Below are 26,288 nucleotides of genomic sequence, written 5' to 3' on the forward strand. Positions count from 1 at the left end.
TCTTGAAGATTTTGTTCATTCCTTTTTGTGCTTTTTTCTCTGTTCTTGCCTTCTCTTTTTATTTCATTGAGTTGATCTTCGACCTCTGATATCCTTTCTTCTGCTTGGTCAATTTGGCTGTTGAAGCTTGTGCATGCTTCACGAAGTTCTCGTGTTGCGTTTTTCAGCTCCATCAATTCACTTATACTCCTCTCTATGCTGCCCATTCTCGTCAGCAGTTCGTCCAATCTTTTTTCAAGGTTCCTATTTTCTTTGCGTTGGGTTAGAACATGTTCTTTTAACTCATTGTAGTTTCTTACTACCCACCTTCTGAAGTCTGATTCTGTCATTTCATCACCCTCCTTCTCCATCCAGTCTGGTTCCCTTGCTGGTGAGGAGTTGTGATCACTTTTAGGAGGAGAGGTGTTCTGGTTTCGGGAGTTTTCATCCTTTTTGTGCTGGTTTCTTCCCATTTTTGTGGGTTTATCCACCTGTTGTCTGCCTCTGTCCCAGGGAGTTGGAGCTTTATGAGTTTCCGTTGCACTACTGCCTTTTTTGATTTTTCTTTCAGGTCTGACCTGCCCAGCTAGCAGCAGGCCTAGCCACTGCCTGCCCGCAGGGGCTTTGCTGAGCTGCTGTGGGCTCCGCCCAGCTGCCCTGAGCTCTTCCCTGTAGTCCTTTTTATATGGGCGTAGTTAGAACTGTCTGGGCAACGGTGGCCCCGCCTCTGTTATGGTGGACTCTCTCTGTTGTGGCAGGTTGCCTCGGCAACGGCGGGTTGCCTCGGCAACGGCAGCCTGCCTCCGTAGCGGTGGAGAGTCTCAGTAATGGCGGAAGCCCCTCCCCCATGGAGCCGGACCGTCCCGGTTCAGCTGTGCTTGGTTTGAAGGGCTCAACCCAGAGGGTTTCCAATTACTGTTTCTGTTTTCGTTGTTGTTGGGGGTGGAGGGGTGGGACCAACCGAGCCTGATCACCTGGCTCCCTGACTCAGAGTCTTTTCTTTTAAGTTGAAGACCCCGCGTTCTGGTCGCTTGTTGAAAAGGCGCCGGGATCTCCCGTGCTGCGACTCACGGAGTCGGCTCGAACTGTGGCGCCAGCTCCTGGCGGATTTTTTGCCTAGGAATCTCCTGGCCTGACTCGCTATTTCAGATGAATGGGCAACTCTGCCGTCTCAGGGCTCCGCTCGCCAGCTAAGAGGGCTCCCAGACCAGTGGCTTTTGTACGGAGAACCGCAGCTGCAGGGCGTGGTCACAGCAGCCGCGCAGGCGGAATCAGCCCCACAGGGGCCAAATCAGCCGCACCGGCTGGGACTGCGATGCTGGCGACCCCTCTGCCTGGGTATCTCCTGGTCTGTGGGCAATAAGAGTTCGTCTGGAAATGCAGCGTCCACTCACCCTCTGCACCTTCACTGGGAGCTGAAGTCCTGAGCTGTTCTTAGGTGGCCATCTTCCCAGCATTCGGGTCTGGCAATATCTTCTATCAGGAGGCCGAGGAAGCCCCAAACATTATCAATCATATCCAAAAAGATAACATCACTGTGCCCTTAATTTGGTGCAAATGAAACTATCATAATCTGAAATTAAAGTTTCTTGGGCTTTATGAGTTTTCCCCAATGTGCCTTGACTCCAAAATAGCTAAAAGATAGATGAAATCCACATGCATGCACACATTTCAGTGTTTGCTTTGAGATGGAGTCTTGCTCCATCACCCAGGCTGGAGTGCAATGGCGCGAAATCGGCTCACTGCAACCTCCGCCTCCCGGAATTCAAGCTATTCTCCTGCCTCAGCTTACCCAGTAGCTGGGACTACAGGCGTGTGCCACCATGCTAGGCAAATTTTCTGTATTTTTAGTAGAGACAGGGTTTCACTGTGTCAGCCAGAATGGTCTCTAACTCCTGACTTTGTGATCCCCCTGCCTCGGCCTCCCAAAGTGCTGGGATTACAGATGTGAGCCACCACACCCGGCCTGCAGTGGTTTTAATACGTTTTAATAGAACAGGGAAAGCATAACTAAGACTGTCAATCCTGTGACTACAGGACTTGATCTCTGCTCTGGTTGGAATGTTCATGTCCCTTCAAAATTCATGTTGAAACTTAAATCCCCAATGCAATAAGATTAAGAGATCGCCTTTATGAAGTGATTAGGTCATGAAGGTTAGCTCAGTCAACCAGGCTGATAGAATTGTCATTGTTTGAGCACATGCATTACATTGGAATGGGTATCAGTGGCTTAGAAGAACATCTTAGAAACAATAGTGGGGCACTCTTTAAGAAATGCTGCATCTCTCATGCCACTGTACTCCAGCCTGGGTGACAAAGCAAGACATTGCGGCGCGATGGCTCACGCCTGTAATCCCAGCACTTTGGGAGGCCGAGGCGGGTGGATCACGAGGTCAAGAGATCGAGACCATCCTGGTCAACATTGTGAAACCCCATCTCTACTAAAAATACAAAAAATTAGCTGGGCATGGTGACACGTGTCTGTAATCCCAGCTACTCAGGAGGCTGAGGCAGGAGAATTGCCTGAACCCAGGAGGCGGAGGTTGCGGTGAGCCGAGATTGCACCATTGCACTCCAGCCTGGGTAACAAGAGTGAAACTTTGTCTCAAAAAAAAAAAAGAAAAGAAAGAAAAAGAAAAAAGAAAGAAATCATCAAGACTGATTAGGATAGTGATTTAGAAGAATCTAATTCAGCATGAAGTTTAGAAACAATTAACTGAGTTATCTTGCTTATTTTTTTCCTTTATACATGCATGGAAAAAAACTAAAAGTCTAAAAACATCTTCAAATGGGCAGCAAAAAATAAATATTTTAAGTGATAATAAAGTTTTTTGTCATAGTTAAATGGCAGCATGATTTTTCTGAGTGTTACATAAAATAATAATATGCCTTACAATAAATGGTATCTTAAGGTAAATGCTTATGATATTAGTTATTTTGGTAGCTCTCAGGAGAGGCATCAAGTTTAGAAATTATCAGAACATTAAACTGTGAAATACAAGAGGATTCCACTGACCTGAGTTTCCAAAGAGCCGGACAAAAAGTCACTGTACCATAGGTTAAGAAATGACCATCAAGGGGCAACTGACTGACAAATCTGCCTGCACAGCCACAGCCATATCTCCTCCACCAAATCCAGAACCAGTGTCTTTTTTTTTTTTAATAGATGGAGTCTTGCTCTGTCGCCCAGGCTGGAGTGCAATGGCGTGATCTCGGCTCACTACAACCTCTGCCTCCCAGGTTCAAACGATCCTCTCACCTCAGCCTCCTGAGTAGCTGGGACTATAGGCATCTGCCACCATGTCCAGCTAATTTTTTAAGTTTTTTGTAGAGATGGGGCTTTGCCATGCTGGCCAGGCTGGTCTCAAACTCCTGACCTCAGGTGACCCGCCCACCTCAGCTGCTGAAACTGTTGGGATTACAGGTGTGAGCCACCGCGCCCGGCTCCAGAACCAGTTTCTAGCTGGTTAACACTCCACCTGACTGTACCCACCTCCCAGGGGCCTCAAACAAAACCCATTCATGCCCTCATGACCCAGGCCACTCACCTACTCCTCCCCTGCACCCCCCAGCAACAGCCCAAGCCAGACAGCTGGGGGCAGAAAGTCCTTCCTCTCCCTAAGTCCTGGTGACAAGTCCTGAGGACTCTGCCTCCTCCTACCACTTCGTCCTGTCTGCTGCTCACGACCGTCTCAGTGAGAGGCCTTCTAGAGGTCTTGTTTCCTCCATTTTGGCAGTGACCTGATTGGTCCTCCCCTGTTCTGGGCTCTCCTGGCACCAGTCTACTTTTCAAATGGCTGTGGCAGTTACCTGCCCACACCTAAGATGAATCTGATCCCTTTTCACTGCTTAAAACCCTTCAAGGTCTCTTCTGGCAAGCACATCAAAGCCAAACCCTCCCTCCTGTAAAGCATGGCCTTTCATCGTCTGTCTGCCTTGGCCCACTAAGCTTCTGGCTTTCCCAGGCTATCCTCGGTTTCTGCCACCTTGAACTTGTCAGTCCCAGAACACACCATACTCTTGCCTTGGTTCTTTTACTTGGACCCTTCCGTCTGTCTGAAATACTTTATAATTGTGCCATCCCCAAAATCCCTCCTGCTAATGTTCATTGCAACGCCAAGACCCAGATAATATATTACCTCTTCTGTAAAAACTGAAATTTCTGAAAAACGTGTTCTTATGGCATTCTCTGTAGACCTCTATTATTGCATGTAACCCAGTATATTATTTGTTTTGCATGTCCTTTTTGCCCTGTGGGCTTTTAGAATAAGAATACATACTTCATCTGGCATACATAAATTTTTTTTTTGAATGAATGGGTAAATAAATGAATGGCTTAACAAATGAAGTGCTGTGAGATACTTTGAAGAACAAAGTAAGAATCTTTCAGTATCACATCGTCCACCCTATGGCACTAACACTTTTGTTTTCCTCCCACTCTTTTTTTGAAAGCCATTCCTCCAACCCTTCCCTGTTTAAGTCCTGTGCCCATCGTGAGCATTTCCACATACCTCATTCATCTCATTTATGTCTTGCCACTGGGTTAGCAGCACCCGCACTGCAGGACTGTGACCATGCTTCGCAGCGAGGTGCAGGGCAGTGTTTCCCTCCTGCAACAGAGACATACTGGAGGTAGAATCCCCTGTGCCGGGAGAGCAGGCTCCTTCAATAGCAAGGCTGCAGTGGAGTTTCTGGAAGCTTCCATTTTGGTTAAAGTTGCAGTCTAGAGTGTGGACGACAGCATCTGCTGTTTTAAGTGAAATTTATGTATTTTTACATTTTAAATAAAAAGGCATAGCTTTTTGAACCAGTGGGAAAAAAGCCATCCATGCCTTGTCATCTGACTGTGATGTTGGACATCACGTGCCTTGTCCTAACTTTGCCACCAATTGCTGGCAACACGTGGAGCAACAAAAGAAATCCCATTTAACCTCTGTAAGGCTAAAATGGTGAACAAGTTCCATGAGCTCACTAGCAATATCATATATCAAAACTTTTTAAAAATGTGCAGAAGCCTTTGACCCACTATTCTACATCTAGGAATTTCTCCTAAGAAAGTCATCAAAGATGTATATATAAATATAGACGTCTACCCCAGGATTTTTTCCTCCCCTTTCATATAGGGCTGAGCCTCCAGGAGACCTCACGGGAGGGGAGGAGAGGGGTGGAGTTGATCATGGAAGAATTCATGTGGTCTGTTGACTTCACAAACATTTATGAAGCAAAAAATACCAATCTGGACAACCCACAGAAATAGTGGAAGGATTTTTGCCTGGATATTTCATGATTCTCTCTGAGTACAGTAACAATTTAACAACTCTCCTGCTGCCTGAAATGCCCTCACCAAATCTACATGCCAATTGTTACTCCTCTACATCAATTGTTACTCCCCTTTCTCTTGTTCTCAGCAAAGAAATAAAACTCCAACTCACCTTGTCCTTTTCTGAAGTATGCAGGTTTAGGAAGGTAAGTTTTTCTATCATTTCAGCATGGCCCCTCTCAGCTGCCAAAAGAAATGGTTTTCTTCCTTTCTAAAAATCAATCACAAACTTCAAGCATTTATGACACTCTTAGTGAACAAGCCAAACAATGGACAAAGCTAGTGGCATTTTAAGGATGATGGGGAGTCCAAGGTGGCCCTTCCTATGGGAGAAAGATGATGCTGTCTCTGACTCCAAACCAGATCCAGTTCTGAGTTTTCACTCAAGACTGTGGGAGACTCTACATCAGCATGAAATCTGTTTTACGGGGGAAAGCAAATACTGTTCAGAAAAGCTCCTCTCGAGTATCAGGGGAGGATCAAGCAACATCACAGTCAGATGACAAGATTCCCTTTCAAATATAGTAATATTATGAACTTTATTTATTCAATAGTTCTTTCACCATTTACTGAGAAGCTACTATGTGCCAGACCCTGTCTCAGGCACCTGCACATCATACTAAGCCTTCCCTTACTCATAACAATGTTTGAAACAGAAATTTTCTGGGGCTAATTATTTATGTGGCTCATTCTGACATGACATTTGATGAACTACTTCTCCTTAGGCCCTCCCTGCTTCCTCACAGACTTATCTACAATATCTACTAAGAATCAATAGGAAAGCTCTTGAGAATAGGTCAATATGAAATGGAAATAAGAAATGGGGCTTTATCCAGAGACTATAGATGTAGAGAAACGTTTAGGTTTGATTTTTTTTAGAAGATAAGCTCAAATATAGAATTTTCTGATTATGGAATTCCTCCTACTTTTCATGTTGCCATTGGCGACTGCATTTGCCATAGCCAAAATGTCATCAAGAAAAGTGAAAGACATATCTTAGTCTGCTTTGTGTTGCTATAACAGAATATCTCAGGCTGGGTAACTTAAAAAGAAAAGAGATTTATTTAGCTCATAGTTCTGCAGGCTGGGAAGTTCAAGGGCATGGTCTTGGCTTCCCACAAGGCTTTTCACACTGTTCCATAACATGAGAGAGAAGATCAGAGGGATGTGAACATGTATGAAGAGACAAAACTCAAGGGGCATCCTAGCTCCCACTCTTGTGGGAACAGATTTATTCCTATGAGAATGAATCTAGTCCCACCAAAGTGAGAACTCACTACCTGAAGAATGGCACCAAGCCATTCATGAAAGTTCCACCCTCATGACCAAACATTTCCCAATAGGTCCCACCTCCTAACACAACCAGATTGGGGATCAAATTTCAACATGAATTCTGATGGGGACAAACCATAGCCAAACTATAGCAGATCCACAGAAAGTGTAATGTTGTAACTTGAGATAATTAAAAGAAGCGAAAGAAAGTTGTGGTGGCAATATGATAGCAGAAGTATTTTCTTCAATTAAAGAGAAGAAAACGCTCACAAATTGGCTTAGTGTGTTACTGAAAGCTTAGCAAGGTGTCTTAATGTGAAAAAATGGACACAAGCCTCTTTATAAAAAGGTCCTAAATCTGAGATTAGTTATCTAAGACTTGATAAAATAGGGTAATGATCATGGTCACTGTTAACCTGAGATAACAACTCAGGAGCCCCCAGTAACTGGAGAAAAAAAGGAAGAAAAAAAATGCTAAAATAATAAAGGCAAAAACAAAAACAAATCTATAAAATCAGTCCTACAGAGGTCTGTATTTATGCATGCATGGAAGCTGGAGAAAACAGTTTGCTCCAAAAAGTTCATCTAATTCATCATTCTTGGGCCATATATGTCACCAATGAGATCTACGTCCTCAACCCTTCAAAGGGTTTAGTGATTTCTTCTCAGAAAATCAGTAAGAAATGGCAAAGGGAAGAAACAGAGACTGCTTGGAACCACAGTTTGCTGCTTTCAAGGTAAGCATTAATTGAAGGGTAAAATTTAATCTTGAGCCATGAGCAACTCTTCATAAATAACAAACCAAAAATCATTGTGTCTGATATATAAATATCTGCAAATAGTGACTACAGGTAAAGTTTCATGTAAACAAATCACAAAAGAGGGAACAAAAAACAGTGATTATATACTAGATGAAAACATCTGGTCACATATCCTCATAAATCATTTATTCATTTGTTCAACAATGTGCTAAGCAATAAAGTGACCAAGCTGAGAAATACATTGCTCATCCTCAAACTGGTATTTGTAGTTGCTCTGTAGTTCTTCCCAGAAGATGGAATTTCCAGTTAGGGGTCATTTTATCATAATCTATGCTGCTTAGTAACATCGTTAATAATCTATCTAGTTTGCAAGGACACAGAGGCAAAAAGTTAAACCAAAATTTAAATTCTCATAAAGAAGGAAAGGGGTTTTGTTAGCTTTTTACCCAGAGACCACAAATTATACATGAAGGTGTTGTGGCCTAGTGTGGCATTTGTTGCTTTTGGCTTTATATTTACCTTTTTTCTAGTAACAGCACTTTCGTTTTACTGTGGAGAGCAACCACGCATACACGTACACACCCTACCGTTTAGTGCATTTAGTGCTGTTCATTTTCAGGCCTTACCTGCCTGCCTTCTGCCACAATATTAGACAAAATGACAATAGGAATTTCAAAGATATATGTGGTTTGTAAAAAATATAGTTTCTTATCATGTCCTTTATTTTTTTTAACCACTCAATCAATCCTTTTTCATCACATTCAAGTAGGCCTCTATCCAGGGCAGTCTCACAGGACCTCCCTTACTTGGAAGGCAGGAAGCTTTTCTAGCCAGGTAGATGGTGGAGCTTGGTGTCAGAGCTCTGGGCTCTAGGGCAAATCACAATGACTCCCTGGCTCAAGATCCTGTCCCTGTAAGTACTAAAATAATGTGAGTCCAGGATTCCTGTTCCATTTTTCCTCTATTAACTCAATGCATATTTAACCTGATTATAATAGGGTCTTACTTTGTCACTCAGGCTGGAATGCAGTGGCATGATCTCAGCTCACTGCAACTTCCACCTCCTGAGATCTGGTGATCCTCCCACCTCAGCCTCCCAAGTAGCTGGGACCACCAGTGTGCACCACCCCACACTGGCTAATTTTTTGTAGAGACAGGTTTTCACCATGCTTCCCAGGCTGGTCTTGAAATCCTGAGCTCAAGAGATCCTCCCACCTCTGCCTCCCAAAGTGCTGGGATTAGAAGTGTGAGCCACTGTACCTGACTAACCTGATATGTTTTAATGCAATGCATTTAATTTTTTGTTTGCATGTAAGTCTGAGGGATTGGGATTGTTCATTATAAACAATTTTTAAGTTTGCTGAGAAGATGAAGTTACCAAATTTGATGTCATCAAATTCAGCAAAAATTTCATCAATAGCCATTAAGTGGGTATTCAAAGTTCAACCTGACCTTCCTTTACCACAGGGATCTCTGAGATCTCTGAGGATCCCCTGAGGAGAGGGCACTGGGTGGGCCTCCAGTGCACGGTCCCACCCCACAACACTTCCCATCACCCCGGGATCAGGCACTTGAGCCAGGGGAAAACCCTGAATAACTAGAAACTTCAGAGGTTAAAAAAAATATGTGTCATGAGGTCAAAAAAGAAAGCAGTGTGTTAAATTTGAAAAAGTGGCACTGGTAGGGTGGGAGACACTGGGCTAGTTTTCCCCTTACATAAAGGAAATAATAGATTTGATTAAATCCAAAGCTGTTAAATGTTGCCTGTGTCTATATAAGAAAACAGGTGTCTTCTCAAGTCTCCTTCTACTCACTATTCCCACCCCTTCCAGAAAAAGAAGCTTCTTTGCCTTTTGACTTCCGGAGAATTTAAACCATGGAAGTCCACCATATGCATAGCTGAAACCAACCTAACATTATACCACACCAAATTCTTGTAAATATCCAACAAATATATGAATGGTATGTAAGGCCTTCCTATTTCCCTCCCTCTCCAAATATGTTAGTCTGAGCATTTATTTTTGATCACCATACGGACATTTACATGTGGATTAGAAATATCTATGCTTTACTCATAACTCCTGGCTGCTCTAATCTCTCTTCCTTGGAGAGGCCTTAATGATTTCTATGGGTGTGGAGCTGGGGGAAATCTCAAAAGGTTTCCCAGCATCCTCCATCTCTCCCCACCCAAACTCCACCTGGCTTAGTTAAATCCAGTTTGTTTAAAGGGCCCCCTCCCAGGAAAGCTTTCCTTGTTAGATTTTGGAGTTCCCTCCAGACCAAAGAGATGGATTTTACCAAACCTGGCAAGTACACAGGCTCTCAGTCACTATCTGTTTATGAGAAACTAGGCAAGAGAGTAACACTGTGAAGGTGAAGACATCTTTAATATCAAACGTATTTCACCAGCTTCACAATACCTTTAAGCAGATGCAAATGGGAAACCCAGCACTAAATCAATGGACCTTAAGCTTCTGATCCCAGGTGCAACTGGCTTTCCCTCCGTACCCTCCCCCGACCCTGCATTTTTTTTATTATGGTAAAGTAGTCACAACAAAATTTATCATCTTAACCATTATTAAGTGTAGAGTTCAGTGGTATTAAGTATACTCATGTGGTTGTGTAGCCATCACTACCATCCATCTCCATCACCCTTTTCATCTTGCAAAACTGGAATTCTGTACTCATCAAACAACAATTCCCCACTTTCCCTTCCTCCTAGTTCCTAGCAACGACTATTCCAACTGGCTTTTGCCAACATATGTGACCCACTCACAGATTTTAGGGAAAAAAGTAGATTTTTTTTTTTTGTCTTTTCTATTCATCTATTTAGTTTTCTTAAAAGACTAAAGTTGGACTCCAGCTCAGAGTCTTCTATCCCTAGATGACCCAGTGGATTCATTATTTGCTCTTTCCTTGTGTGTCTCTGAACTCAGTTTAAGACCTCGCAGCAGGACATACCGCTCTGCAGTTTGCTGCCAGTTCCTAAACTCCTTTTCCCAACAGATGGAAGAGGAAGAAGGTGAGGGGAGACAATATGCTCAGAATCAGCTGAAAAGAGTTATGGACAGGATGGCTGCCGGCCAGCAGGAACTCAAGAAGTAGGGAAGGCTCCCTGCAAACCTACTATGGTTTCTGAACCCCATCAGCCTGCCTGATCCTTCCCACACACTGCTGTCTTTCATGGAAGCAATCAGAGCACACTGAATGGGGAGATAACTGTGTCTCATCCATAATGGGCCGTCAGCAAATATCTGCTGAACTGAACTGAATGGAATTAATTCATTGGCCATATCTCTAGTTGGCATAGATAAAATCAGAAAGATCCAACTTCCTCACCTGAATACTAAATGGCATGTGACTATGATTGTCACTTTGAGAAAATAAGATAGGATATTCTATCCTATAACAATTGTTACAACAGTGAGCACTTACAACGTGCCTGGCTTGTTGCTAAGTGCTTTATAGTCATTAGCTCATTTAAGCCTCTTAGCAGTGGCTACTCTTAAATATTGCTACATAGGAATGGCAGGGGGTGGAAGGGGGTTGTGGAATGGCTCATCATGAACTCATTTGCATAGGTACTTTTACATAAGATTGAGGAAATGTCAATCATTATACATCAAAGAATGGAGGTTTGCTGATTTAAAAAAAAAATTGTATATGGGACAAGACTTCTATCAACCCTTCTTGTTACCAAAGTAGATTTTATTGTTTTCATTGTAAAGATGAAGAAACTGAGGCTTTCAGCAGTTGAAAAATTTATTAAAACCACACGACTAGTGCACGGTGGTACTGACAAGACCACAGCCCAAGTCTGTCTTCCTCTAAGCTATAAATGTATAGTTGTTTAGTCATATATAGAGGAAGTCAAAGAAGTTTACAGACCTGACTTGAAGAAATACTTTTGGTTGTTGATATTGTTTTCAAAAATAAGGTCAGAAAAAAATGTAAAAGTTTTTAAAAAGAGATGAAATGAAGTGAATATTACTGATGAGCTTCTAAAGAAAGTTTTATGGTATAGTATTCTGGTGGCACAGGGAAAAAGAAGTCCCATTCACAAAGTATACGCTCCTGCTGAGAAATCAAAATGCCAATTGCACAAAGCCTACTACTCTATTAAAAAAAAAAAAAAAGAAAGAAAAGGCTACCACTCTATTAAAAAAAAAAAAAAAGCAACATACCTACAGGGAGATATCCAGGGAAAGGACAGTCCCTGACATGAGCAATGCCCACTGTCAATCTGAGGAGGGAGACAGCACAGTGTGAAGGCTGGATTCAGCCAGACCTAGCTTCAAGTCCTGGCTCCGTTACTTTTTAGTTGTAAGACTTGATCAGGTTGCTTGGCTTCTCTGAGCCTCAACTTCCTTTCCTCTACAGATGAGCAAAATATTTTCTACCTTATAGGATTATTGTAGGGGTTAATGAGATCATTCATTCATTCAGAGATGATTTGTTGAGCATTGGTAGGTGCCAGGCCCAAAACCTCTTAATGAAATAATATATGTAAATAGCTTTCCTCTGTACCTGGCATATTAATAGATACTCATTAAATAGTAGCTAGTATTGTTATGTATCCCCTTAGGTAAAGAAAAGGAATATTGATAAATGCAATAAAACTGCATTGTATGTCATGGTTCATTTCTGTATCGCTTTGGGTCAAATATATTTCCAAAAGGCCAAGCGTAATAAAATTTAGGTACACATTCCGATTACTAAAGGGGATAGCATACTGTCTACACCCTGGCCAGGATGAGGGAGTAGAATGGGAAGAAGGAATCTGGGTACTTTCTCAATACTTCCTGTTCTCCCTATGACCAGGGGCCAGGAGCACCGCTAATATAACACTCCCCTTTGGTTCTGTGGTTGGCCATGGTGATAGAGGAGCTGGCTACAGGGCCAGGTCTGTCTGTGCTGGTTGCTTTAGGTCTACCAGAGGCAGGAAGAAAGTGGACTTTGATAGGGGTGTTATGTAAGACCTGTACAACCAAAGCAAACACACCTCATCAGGCTGGTTCAGGTCCTTGAGGTGCAGCTCTTGAATAAGATACTCCACGGTGCGCACATGATTGCTCTGAGCGGCAAAGTGGAGGGCATTCATTCTATCCTGAAGAGAGATACACAGTGACCTCAGAACTTCCTCTCTCCTGCAAAGGGAGAGAGGCAAGAGCTTTTGTCCAGGTGTGACCAACATACCTACTTGACTCTTAGCTCTCTGATCTGCTCCAGCTTTAACCAGCATGAGCATGATCTCAAGGCTCCCAGACCAGGCTGCAAGGTGAATTACTGTCAAGCCGTGCTTCCCCAAGAAGACAGAAAAAGAGAATCTGTTACTCTGATGAGCTGCAGCATACTGTCTCATCAACAAAGGCCAAATTAATGCTAGACTGTTGAAAACTAAGACAGAGAATTTAATACGCATCAAAGGTGATATTTTGGTTCTATGGGGAAACATGGGTATATTTAATAAGTGGTGCAAGGCACATGTGGTTCTCCATCTGAAAGAAAATGAAATGAAACACTATATTACACCACATTCACAAACAATAAGCGATTAGAATAAAATCCAGACTATAATGTACAGTCTCTTAATCCACAGTTAGAATAGATAGATAATAAACAAAGTCAATTACAAATGACAGATTTTTTTAAATGTATCCTTTTTTTTGAGATGGAGTCTCACTCTGTCACTAGGCTGGAGTACAATGGTGCAATTTCAGATCACCGCAACCTCTGCCTCCTGGGTTCAAGCGATTCTCCTGCCTCAGCCTCCTGAGTAGCTAGGACTACAGGTGCGTGCCACTATGTCCAGCTAATTTTTGTATTTTTAGTAGAGACAGGTCAGGTTTTCATCATGTTGGCCAGTATGGTCTCGATCTCTTGACCTCATGATTCGCCTGCCTTGGCCTCCCAAAGTGTGGGGATTACAGGCATGAGCCACCGCACCTGGTCTTTAATGTATCTTTAATAAAGATGAACGGCTATGCTACAATGCATGAAGCATATTTACACATGGAGAAGGAAAAGACAAACTCATGGAAAAATGGACAGAGAAAGGAAATGAAAATGATTATTGTTTAAGTATCTGCCAATATCAATCAAAACTGAAAATACAACCAGCAATCCCACCCCTGTGAATCTATCCCATGAAAATAAAGATTTCCGTACCTAATGTTATATTTACAAGGATATTAATTGTAATAAAAACTGGGAGCAAGATAAAAGCCTATGAACATTGAGAATGCTGAATAAGAATAATCAGCCTATATAATGCAAGCATAAAAATAATGAATTAGTGCTACAACAATTGACTTGGAAAGATTTCCATGAGCTTTACTAAATATGGAAAATAATATGGAGAATAAATGTGACATAATCCCATTTGTTAAAAAGGAGTGATTAACAAAACCCTGTACATGTATATGTATGTATCTATATCTTATCTATAGGTGGGCTGGTGGGTAGGTAGGTAGATTGATTAATATAGATATGACTACGTGAACAGCAGAAAAGTACAGAAATAAACACACATGTCTCAGTTACCAGAGGAAGAGAGGTACATAAAGGTGAAAAAAAAAGTTATTAAAAGGATCTCACTTACATAGACACTACTTAAAAGATTTCATTTATGCAAAATTATATACATTTATGTGTGTGTAAACACGTGTGCACAAAGTTGTTAGACTGAAAGAGACCAGGACTTACTGACCTGTAGGGACGCTGTGGGCAGGTGTATACCAAAGAAGCAGAAAGAAAAGTGAGTGTGGAAGGAAGCACAGCCAGCAGTTAACATTGGCTATTTTAGGAAGGTGAGACTTGAGGGAAATAAGCATAAAAATGCATCTGCACCCCGGGCCCTAAGTTACAGAAGCAGTGTAGGGCAGACACTATGAGCCTGATCTTCAGGATCAAACAGAACTGATCTCAAATTCTGGCCACTTTCTGTCACTTTCAAGTACGGGAACCTTGGTGAACTTAGTTCTACCTCTCAGCTTCAGCTTCCTTGTCTGCAAACTCGCGCGTCTGCTTTTCTGTTTCCTTTGGCCTCATGAAAAAGTAATCCATTTCCTCAGTACAAGTGCCTATCCAAAGTAAGCTCTCACACTGCATTTTATTTGCCTGTTCAAATCAGTTTTGTTTGTGATCTAGGAAACAGTTTGTGAGATGTACACAGTATGAGTAAATACATAAGGAATGAGGGCCTGCGGTACACTTCTATTTGTGAAATGCATCAGCCTTTTGGCATTTATTTTGGCTCCCCCACCAAGTTGCATTAATGTATTCTCTTATTCTCAGTAGAATTCATGTTGGGAAAATAAAACAGCAAGTCCAAATTATTGAGGCTTAACTCTAAATTGGTGATTTTCAACTGGGGGTGATTTGTCCCCAGGAAACATTTGGAAAAATGTATGGAGATATGTTTTACTGCCATGCTGGGGTGGGGGCAGGTTAATTTGGTACCTAGTGATAGAGGCCAGGGATGCTGCCAAACGTCCTAACAATACACGGGGCAGCCCCAACCACAAAGAATTATCTGGCCCAAAATGTCAAGAGCACCGCTGTTGAGAAATCTCTTAATGTGCTTATCCTATCAAGTTTATATTTATACACACTAGATGGTGAGTTGGTCCATCTGTAGATTTCCAATTCTAACACGAAGAAAGCTCTTCATTTCTGGACTCTTTGACCCAAAGAGCAATGATGTACAATGACTAACTACTTGATGTTCTTCAAAACATGTTTCCTAAATACAATTCCACCTCTTAATTTGGCCTTCCCTACAAGTCAATGCTTTATATTCAGCAATACTAAATCTGCTTTCACATATAAAGGAGACCAGAAACATTTGAAACAGGTGACAAATCACACTTTGACAGGAGATCTATTTTTTCCCTAAGAGGTCATTCCTGATTTCAAAGCAGACTACATGTTAAAATTCCAAGCTCTGATCACAAAATCTAAAACCTGGGAATTCAAGCTGCAAACAACTAACACCACAAATTCAGAGTGGAGCCATTGTTCCTCAGAGGCAATGAATCACAGCTCACAGATGCAAACTCCCCGAGAAGCACTTCCATAAAACAAATTCTTCTGATATGAAACTGGCATGCCTGAGACTACTTAAGACTATGTGTCATCAATTACACTCACGGTTGGCTCATGAAGCTTTGTAAAGTATACATTCCCCACCGATCAGTGACAGTCTGTCCTCGTTGCCAGTCTCATCCTAAGTGAGGTCAATAATTTCCTCTGGGGAACACTTACGTATTAGGAGCTTCCCAGAGATAAGAAGCTCTGTGAACAGATGTTTTTATCCTCTGAGCATCACTTGCACCCCAACCTGGGATCCTTTACTCCTGTCGGGAGTAAGAGCCTCCATTTATCTAGTCTGCCTCTTCCCAGGACTCAGGGGTGCCACTCACTTTGGTCCCTAGCATGCAGTGCCTTGAATGGTACTCAGCTGGTACAGTCTTTGTCCTTGCGCCCCAGAGAGACTGTAGGCCCTGCAAAGCCACGACTCTGTCTCATATCAGTGCGTCCCAAAAACAATCACCTGGAAATTTTTTTTAAATTGCAGATTCTGATGCAAGCCAGGGGCGGGGCCCGAGATCCTGCATTTCTAACAAGCTTGGAGGTGATGTGCATGCTTCAAGTCCTGAGACCACACTTTAAACAGCAAGAACTTCTGTCTAGTTGAATCCTCAGTAATTGACACTGAGACTTACCCACAATGGCCACTGAATAAATACTGATAGTGAAGGGGATCAACTGTTGGCTCTTTGCAAATGGTGTTAGAAGACGTCAAACTCAAGGCTCATAATTCAGATAAAGAAACTGCCAGATTGGGTCAAACAGGACTTTGCTTGAATTATGAAAAACATTTTACTAGTTGTGGAGTAATGCCACTGTAGATGATTTAATCAGTTATAAACATATGTAACTTAGTAAACCTTCAAAGCAGGAAAAAGAGACACAGCAGGAATTACTATATTTCTCACCTGACATTATTTCAATCTTCAAGCAAAGTTAAGAGAAACTGAATCATGCTTGAGAGACAAGGTAATACAAATATATGTTTAGAAAAACCTCAGGGAAGACAGGTTGGTGAAATCTCTCTCCATCATTTCAGGAATAATTGGCTTGTACTCTGACACAAACCTATCCTATATTTAATATATTAGAAACATGGCAATCTTCAGATAATACTGTTTAAAAGAAAAGATGCAATCTGATCTGGGCACATATCTAACCTGGATACATAGGTATTTGCTGTATGGTTCCCTCTACTTTGATATGTTAAAGATTTGGGGTTATGGTTCTGGCTGAAACGAAGTAAACACAGTCCACTCTGTGTCTCCCACGGAAACAAAATCTCTGGAAAGAATGCATGGAACGTACACCTACTATGTCACACACATTTTACATTAAAAATTTTTTTAAAAGAAGGCATGGAACAGCTGAGGACTTTGTAAATAGTAACAGGCGGATTGGGGGGAAAAATCAGAACTCAAAGTAAGAACAATCCTGCAGTGGCTTTCCTGATTTTTTTTTTTTTCCTCCCATACCTTCCAACTTGGACTCAAGGCAGTACACATCATGGAACTGTGCCCTGGGCACACTCAGAAAGGTTTCCAAGAGAAGCTCTTGTTCTAAGGAGGAGAAGGGAGCCCCTATAGAACAGAGAAAGTAGGGGAAATTCTCTGCTTCATTTTTCTCCACTGGCCCTGCCCCCTCCTCCGAGCCAAGCCCTACTCTCAAAGCTACAATTTGACAGTGGTAGGGTAGCAACAGTGGCTGGGCAAGCACCTTCAACTCTGACAGAGGAGAATCTTTCTCTCTGGCCAGAGGAACTGTGGTCATAAAGCAGGGTGCAGGGAGAATCCATGTCTCTTTTTTTCTCTCGTTACCCTCCTCGACGTGGTCCTGGAGGCAGACTTTCTTGTAGAAAGTACACAGCAGAGCTGGGAGACTACAACCTTGACTTTCCAGCCAGACGACCAGGAAAAGAAGGCCGGGAGCTGGAAAATGAAGGGGAGCTGATCATGGACAGGATGGAGCTTGAGAAAGGGATGGCATAAAGTTGTGTGTGTGCTCCTAGGCTTACCCCTGAGCTATACAGGGACAGACGCTAAACAGCATGATGAAGGCTTGGAGAACTGAGCTATGGAATACACACTACCTAGGTTTCAGACTGGTCCCTGGATGGTACACACATGGGACAAATCTGAATAGAACTACGCAGGTTTTGAAAACTGAAGTAAGGGCTAGGCGCAGTGACTCATAGCTGTAATCCCAGCACTTTGAGAGGTTAAAGTGGGAGAATTGCTTGCAGCCAGGAGTTCAATAACAGCTTGGACAACATAACAAGACCCTGTCTCTACAAAAATAAAAAATAAAAAAATTAGCTGAGCGTGTTGGCACATGCTTATAATCCGTGCTACTCGGGAGGCTGAGGTGAGAGGATCGCCTGAGCCCAGGAGGTCAAGTCTGCAGTGAGCCGTGATCATGCCACTGCATTCCAGCCTAGGCAACAGAGCGAGACCCTGTCTCAAAAAATAAAAATGAAAAAGAAAAGGAAAAGAAAACTGAAGTGACATTGGTGTCAAATGGTGTTGAAACAATTGATCAGGTCATCCATAGGCAAAAAAAGAAAAAGAATAGAGAATCTCAACCTACTTTATTTCTACCTTATATGTACTACAATTAACTCAAAGTGGACCATAGATACAAATATAAAACACAAGGGTTTAAAACGTTAGAAGAAGAATATGAGAAATCTCAGACCTTGAGTTTGGCAATCATTTTTAGATATAACACCAAAACAGGATTCATTTTTTTTCAAATAGGTAAACTGTACTTCATCCAAATTTAAAACTTTTGCTGTTTGAAAAACACTGAAAAGACAGAGTACAGACTGTGAGACATATTTGCAAGCCAAAAAATATTTGTATCTAACAAAGGACTTGAATCCAGAATATATAAAGGACTCAACAGTAAGAAAACAAAAAATCAATTTTTTTTAAATGCTCAGATTTGTGAACAAACACATCACCAAAGAAGATCTGCAAATGATAAATACCACATGAAAAGATGTTCAATGTCATTAGCTATTAGAGAAATGAAAATTAAAACCACAATGAGATGCCAACACACCTGTTTGAACGGTTGAAATGAAGGGGGAGAAAACAACAATACCAGGTGCTGATGAGAATATGGACAAGCGGAACGCCATTGCTGGTGGAAAGGAAAATGGCATAGTTCTGGCGTGTGCTGCGTTTTACGCCGCACGAGGGTTTAAAGACCTAAGAGGGAACAGCGGGGGGATAAAGAAAGACACACACACAGACACAGAGAAAGCTGGGCCAGAGGGGGGTCTGAAAAGCTGATGATGTTAGTCTTTTCAGCCCCGACCTGCCTTAGAGTATTTTATTTTATGTTTACAAAGCATATAGCAGAGGGAGGATGCAGTTACTTAGAACAGCCTGTGATTATAATTCTTACACTTCGGTTAACATACTTTAGCTAACAACTATTTTGCAGCAAGGTTAGTGAGAGCTGGTTATCTTTTTCTAGGCCTCTCTGTTTTTCTCTGAGACATACACATTTTCCTACTATGGTTTTACTTTTCTGAAGTTTACTGAAAGTTCCCAGCAGCCTTGCTGCTGATCCCCCAGAGGGGGTGGGCTACTCTGGCTCTCTATACATAGTTACTCTCAAAAACAGTCTGGCAGCTCCTTGTAAAAGTTACACATACACTTACTATATGACCCAGTAGTCTCACTCCTAGGTATTTACACTAGAGAAATGAAAACTTATGCTTACACAAATACTTATACATGAATGTCTATAGCAGCTGTATTTGTAATAATCAAAATCCGGAAAAAGAAACACCTTAACGTTCTTCAATTGGTGAATGGATCAATAAATGATGGTACATCCATAAACTGGAATAATTTTAACAATAAAAAGGGAGGAGTTATTGATACATACAAAAATATGGATGAACTTCAGAAGCATTTCGCTGAGTAACAGAAGCCAGTCTCAAAAGGTCATTTATGTGTTATTCTCAGGAAGGCAAAACTACAGAGACAGAAAACAGACCAGTGGTTGCTAGTGTGGGAGATGGTTACAAAGAAGCGTCATGAGGGAATATTTTGGGTGATGCAATTGTTGTGCATTTTGATTATTTATAGTTACACAAATTTATACAAATATTTTTGTTTGTTTGTTTTTCTAAGACAGAGTCTCTCTATGTCTCCCAGGCTGAAGTGCAGTGGTACAATCTTGGCTCACCGCAGCCTCCACCTCCCAGGTTCAAGCAATTCTCCTGCCGCAGCCTCCTGAGTAAATGGGATTATGGGCACCCACCACCACATTTGGCTAATTTTTGTATTTTTAGTAGAGACGGGGTTTCACCACATTGGCCAGGCTAGTCTTGAACTCCTGACCTCAAATGATCCACCTGCCTCAGCCTGCCAAGTGCTGGGATTACAGGCATGAGCCATAGCACCTGGCCACATACAAAGTGTTAAAAACTCATAGAATTGTGTACCAAAAAGGAAAGTTAATTGTACAGTTTATTAATCTAAAAGTGAAAGTAAAATAAAAGGATACTGTATCAAGTTTTCAGTGTAGAAATAAGAATACACTTGGATAATCTTGTCCAATGTGTCTTAACCAATGTGTCTTTTGTAGGCTAATGTTGCAAATCCTAAAATATATGTTCTTTAATTACTACAGCCATTAATACAACTAGTTACACTCACAGTCAGAGTTCTTTCAGTGCCAATTTTTAATTCTGGTTTGCCAATGTAACAAACTACTTGCCCACCAATACCAGTGCAATAAACTAGAAAGGGATGTGCCCCATTGGTGACACAAAGAGAAACTCTCATCACTGTCGAGTCTAGGTGTTGTGTATGATTGCCAACAAGACCAACAAGATGACCATTTGGTATTATGACCTCAATCATTTATCTTCCAGAAATGTGCAAGGTACATACTAAACCCAGACCTTGTGAGACAGGAAGGTAAAGCAATGCTGAACCTTATCCTCCAAGAAGTCACAGTCCAGAAAGAAAAGAGAATACCTCTGTGGGAATCTTCTGAACAATTTAAGAATCATGGTCCATTGTATTAATTAAGAACCAAGAACTTTAGAACAATGCTATCATCTTGTTCTGCAACGTGATGATGAACAGGATGTTGGGTCTCTTCTGTGGGTTTCCTTGTGCTATGGTATAGTATTAAATGAAGGTGGGAAAAGTAGGTGAAAAATCCCTGGTGTGGGTTTTGAAATCTAGGCAGATAAATAGTTACGCTAACAGCATGGTCTCTGGAATGAGACAGGCTAGGTCCAAATCCTGCCTCTACCCTTCTTAGACATAATTTTTTGGGCAGGATATAGTTAATCTCTCTGTTTCAGATACTCATCTGTAAATGAGTTACTATAATTCATTACTATAATAATACTTTTCTTACAGGGGGAGGATTATTATCAAAGTCTTCCAACTTGTGCCTGGCACCTAGCACCTGTTTAATAAGCCTTATTTATTATCAGAGAGTTCATAGGGCAAAGTCAATATTTAATGTCTCTGAAGCCAATTAGCTTCTTCCACATCCCAGATTATACTCTGGGCAATGATCTTCTTTTTACAAACGCATATTATTGGCCATAGGTCAAAATGAGAAAATAAGCAAAACCCCAAGTCCCATAAGTAATGGGTAAACAATTTAGTTCCCAAATACAAAGAGCAGATATGTGTATATTCTCTAAAGAGACCTTTCCAAAACGAGCACTCCCAATTAAAATATTTTGTGTGTATGTGAAGAAAAGATGTCTGGAGTGATCAGATTCTCCCTGTCCATTGGTTATGCTCCAGCTTGTCCTACTCAATATGAGCTTACCTTATCAGCAACATCCACTCTGGCCTTGTGTTTAAGCAAGAAATCCACTGCAGATAAATGATTTCTCCCCACTGCAAAATGCAGGGCTGTGCGGTTCATCTGCAGAAGCATAATTTATGTTTTTAGTCATCTGATCATTATTTAGCCTTTTTAGGTTTCCTGTTTCTTGAATGGCCATATTTTTCTAACAAGTGTTTCTATTTTGAGAGTTTGGCTCCACTCTTTGCCTTTGAAAGTTATGAGAAGTGTGTCCAGCAGAATTCTGCCTTCATTATGAGATAACATCAGAGAATTTGCCAATCCACTGAAGGACTCGCCTCACGCTGAAATTCTTGTTTCAGCTTATATTGTATTATATTGTAACATTATGTCGTAGCAATATAAGGGGTTTTGCCTAGAAAGTAAAAGTTGGATTCTCCCCTTATGCAATCATTAATAATGGTAAAAGTTTCTGCTTAGAATATATTAATAATGCATAGCAAAAATTTACCCAGAAGTTCAATCCATTCATGTTCGTTCTTCTGTAAGTGTTTGGACTGCAAATTTTACTGAAGCAAATAAAGTCCTTCTAAAAGGAAGAAGGAAGGGAGAAAGGAATAAAAGGAGCAAGGAAAAGAGGAAGGAAAGAAAGAAAGAGAAAGGCAGAGAAAGAAAGCTATGACTATCTTTTGCTCCAAAGGAAAGTCAACATGGTGCTCCCGGGATGCCCACAGACAGTCTAATCCATTTCAGAAAATGGAAGTTGTGCTTGGAAGTGATATGTGCCACATTTCTCATATTCTAGACACTGTTTTTGCTCCCAAAGAAGATGCCTGGGCATGGCTTTACTATTCTTTGTTACACATAAGTAATTTTAAAAAATGAGAACTGTTTAAATATTTGATTATTTTGATAGTGTCAACCTAAGTAATAAGAGAGACTTTCAAAAGAAAGGTATTTATTTGGGAATAAAGCATTGCAACAGAAATATGCATATTATAGCAAACTCTGTGTGTATTTAGAAAAGTAAAAGAAGACAAAGCTTTTTAAAGGAAAAAAGTGAAGAGGACTACATAATTGTTTTTGAAATAATTATCCTTTGCTACAAAGTTCAATAACCAGCTGACGCCAGTCTGAGATTAGAAAGGCAGTTGCTGGGCAGATGTCCTTGCAGAAGTATTTTTTGTGCAAGGCTGTGATGGCCTTTGTGCAAGGTTGTGGGTTTGCAGGCTTTTGTGATAGTTTTTGTTATCAAGTATACAAGCATGAGAACCCTGGCTTCATGGCCTTCCCCAGCTCTGTTTGTCAAGGTTTTCTTAGTATCGGTGACCCCATTTTGATTCTGAAAACTTTTACAGTTGCTAACTCAGTGATAAAATAAGTTTGACAAAACATGAGTTATGATTGGGCACAGTGGCTCATGCCTGTAATCCCAGCACTTTGGGAGGCCGAGGTGGGCAGACCACCTGAGGTCAGGAGTTTGAGAACAGCCTAGCCAACATGGTGAAACCCCGTAACTAGTATAAATACAAAAATTAGCCAGGCATGGTGGCGCACATCTGTAATCCCTGTTACTAGGGAGGCTGAGGCAGGAGAAATTGCTTGAACCCGGGAGGTGGAGGTTGCAGGGAGCCAAGATTGCGCAACAGCACTCCAGCCTGGCAACAGAGCAAGACTCGATGTCTCAAAAAACAACAAAATACAAAAAACAAAAAAACCCATGAGGTATATGGCTCCACTATGTCAACTTTGGGCTTATAAGCTCCACTATTAACTTGATTTGTGAATAAGGATGCAAGCCAAAATTGCACCCAAAATAATTCAGTAAAATTATTTATAATTTAAAAATCTCCATCATCACAGATTTTAAGGAACTCTACAAGTAACCATGTCAACAATTTTCTGTAAACAGTAAACAGATATCATTAGAAAGTATAATACAGTTCATTAGTTCATAATAATTTGCCACACTGTAAGTTAAAGTGTATTAGATTGTACTCTCTCTCCAAGTACTTTAATCAACTTTTAAAAATGTTTAAAATAACAAAGTTATATATGGAAAAATGTTAAATGGTTTGAATAATATACTGGAGAATCTATTTCCTGCTACTTGGAAAAGTGATTTTTGCTTCACTTCCTCCCACAATTAACCTTCCATGGTCACAATAATCTTCAAGGATATCTATCCACAAAAAATTTTGAAACTATGCAAATATTCCCTTCAAAGAGACTTACTTCTTTTGTTTTCCCTCCTTTGCATTTTTTCTCCTTTTTGCCCTTCCTTGCTTTCTTGATTTTTTTTTTCTTTTTGTACCTAAAATTGTTATGCTAAAAAATTTTGCTGTTTTCCTGTTCTAGGATATCTATGGAACATGAACACTATATACACCCATAACACATCACACACACGCCATTATACACACAGAAATACCAGTCCCCACACTCATCCCCACACAGAAGCACAAACCGCCCCCCACGTGCACAACATTCTTCCACTGCACATGCTACATGATTTCAGATTCTGCAGCTTCAGTTTCTAGGACCTTACTGCCTGGGACAGACATAGGTTTTGTGGAACCTGAGTTTAGACTATTTAGGAGTCCTCTTTAAAGCCAGAGTCAGAAAGCTTAACTAATTGCAGTTAAAATGCCCTACCTTTTTCAGATTTTACAAAGTTATATAGTCATAGGAACATATTACTAGAGTCCTCTCAGTGCCTTACAAGGGGACTGTGCATACAAGGGCCCTGAAGCTTATACTTCATTTACCATTAAATCCACCTCTGCCACACCCACCTTGAACCACTCCACAAATTGTCCTAAGCAATTGACACAGCCTTCAACTTTCACTTTGATAAACCTGGCCTCAAAGGACTATCTTGTTAAAGAACAAGTAAGAGCCAGGTTTTAGATAACATCTCATTGCCCAAGAGGTAAATGCACTACATTTCAAAACCAGTACAATGAAAATCCACACATGCCTTTAGATTTTCAATTTGGAGAAACAGAACCACAAACGACATAATTGGCAAGAAAACAACCCAGATTATATAGCAAAAAATGTTCTGCCTTTCCAGAATGTGTGAGGCCAAACTGACCCACAGGCGACAATCCAGGACCAAGTCCAGGCCTGTAACCCTGACAGCTGGCTTTACTGCCCACCCACAGACTTTGCATAGATATGCATGAAGATTCTGTGCACTCCCCCTCTTGTAAGAGGAATTAAAACACCCAGAGCCTCTTCCACTGTTTGACTCCACTTTTTAGATTAAACACCCTGGAAGATCTCTCTTATCTCAGCCAGCACCATGATTTTTATTTTTACTATTATTTCAGGTGTCCCGTGTAACCCAAGCCATCACTGGAATAGTCACTTGCCACATTTATGACTTCTACTCACATTGTTCACAGCATTAATGTTAACCTTCTTTTCAAACAGCTTCTCCATGAGATCCAAGTTATTGCTTTTAGCAGCATTCTGAAAGCTTCTTTCATTTGGCAGTACTGAAAGAAAGCAAGAAAGCATGACTGAGGGAATTGAAGGAGGCCAAAGAGAAAGCATATTTCATAGGACAAACCTTGCAACAACAGCCTTGAAATGAAACAACAGCCTTGAGTCTTTCACATTTTGCTATTTCATTTAGGACACGGGAACTTTGCTTCGGTATCTTATAAAACTGTAGTATCAAGATTCCACTTTCTCCTCATGCTGCAAGGGTTTCCACACCCTTAAAAATGTTCCTGGCCCCAAACAAAACATTATTCATGAGGACCACCCTGAAGTCAGCATTGTGGTGTCTGGCTTAGAAGGTCAGAAGGTGGCCATAGAATTCCCAGGGGGTATTGTTTATAAAAAGCCTTGTACAAGATTAGACAGGGAGGGGTCCAAATGCTCCATACAGCTTACAGAGATTAAACTGTTGTCTTCTGAACTCCATACAGACATCAGGCCTGCATGAACAAAATTTCAAAATGCAGCCTGTCATACATACAGACACAAAGGTAAATGGGATGAGAATGTTTTATTCTCATTTGTATAAAAAGACATAAAAGTAGATTCACATCTACTATAAACATCACATTTCACACACATATACACATTCAGATGGTAGGCTTTATTAACTATGATAGAGAAGATTACAGGATTTGAGGTTTTTGTTATGTAGGGGAGTAGAGGGCTCTCATAGGACAGCCAAGCATCAGGGGATAAGACCAGAATTGAGGTTAAGTAGGAGTCAACCACAGACCATCTCCAAAAAGAAAGGCTCATAAGAGAGGTTTTTGTAGATGTGCTGCTGAGTAGTTTCCCAAGGGTTTGTTTGTTTTTTAAATGATACCATCATGACATTCAATGTTCCCCAAATTTTTGCTGAAGCAAAGACCCTTCAGAATACTGCAAAGTCCAATCAAAGACCAAGGAGTATCTTCTTGGGAAATATTGTCATGGGCTGAATTGCGTTTCTCCAAAATTCTTTTATTTATTTATTTATTTATTTTTTATTTTATTTATTTTTCTTTTTTTACTTTTTTTTTATTGCATTTTAGGTTTTGGGGTACATGTGATGAACATGCAAGATTGTTGCATAGGTACACACATGGCAGTGTGCTTTGCTGCCTTCCGTCCCCTCACCTGTATCTGTCATTTCTCCCCATGCTATCTCTTCCCACCTCCCCACCCCCCTGTCCCTCCCCCATTTCCCCCCAACGGACCCCAGTGTGTAGTGCTCCCCTCCCTGTGTCCATGTGTTCTCATTGTTCAACACCCGCCTATGAGCAAGAATATACAGTGTTTGATTTTCTGCTCTTGTGTCAGTTTGCTGAGAATGATGGTTTCCAGGTTCATCCATGTCCCTACAAAGGACGTGAACTCATCGTTTTTGATGGCTGCATAATATTCCATGGTGTATATGTACCACATTTTCCCTATCCAGTCTATCATCGTTGGGCATTTGGGTTGGTTCCAGGTCTTTGCTATTGTAAACAGTGCTGCAATGAACATTCGTGTTTCTCCAAAATTCTTATGTTGAAGTCCTAACCCCAAGTGAGAGCGGAGATCCCTCCCCTGCTTGT

At 41.2% G+C, this 26,288-nt stretch overlaps 1 protein-coding gene across 3 annotated transcripts in view; it reads right to left on the minus strand.

Annotated features, from left to right (window-relative positions):
* ANKDD1B (ankyrin repeat and death domain containing 1B) overlaps positions 1-26,288 on the minus strand; it is a 66,422-nt gene that overhangs the window by 28,009 nt on the left and 12,125 nt on the right. For 2 of the 3 annotated variants that reach the window (XM_074384667.1, XM_074384656.1), the window contains exons 2-6: positions 24,619-24,722; positions 21,241-21,339; positions 12,335-12,631; positions 5,412-5,510; positions 4,491-4,589 (exon numbers count right to left, since the gene is read on the minus strand). In XM_074384667.1, the coding sequence (XP_074240768.1) occupies positions 4,491-4,589; positions 5,412-5,510; positions 12,335-12,631; positions 21,241-21,339; positions 24,619-24,722 (698 nt within the window). The remainder of the gene's footprint in view (positions 1-4,490; positions 4,590-5,411; positions 5,511-12,334; positions 12,632-21,240; positions 21,340-24,618; positions 24,723-26,288) is intronic. The other variant, XM_074384660.1, reaches the window with a different exon arrangement.

Source organism: Saimiri boliviensis, chromosome 1 (genome assembly GCF_048565385.1).
Source record: "Saimiri boliviensis isolate mSaiBol1 chromosome 1, mSaiBol1.pri, whole genome shotgun sequence".
NCBI classification, from domain to species: domain Eukaryota; kingdom Metazoa; phylum Chordata; class Mammalia; order Primates; family Cebidae; genus Saimiri; species Saimiri boliviensis.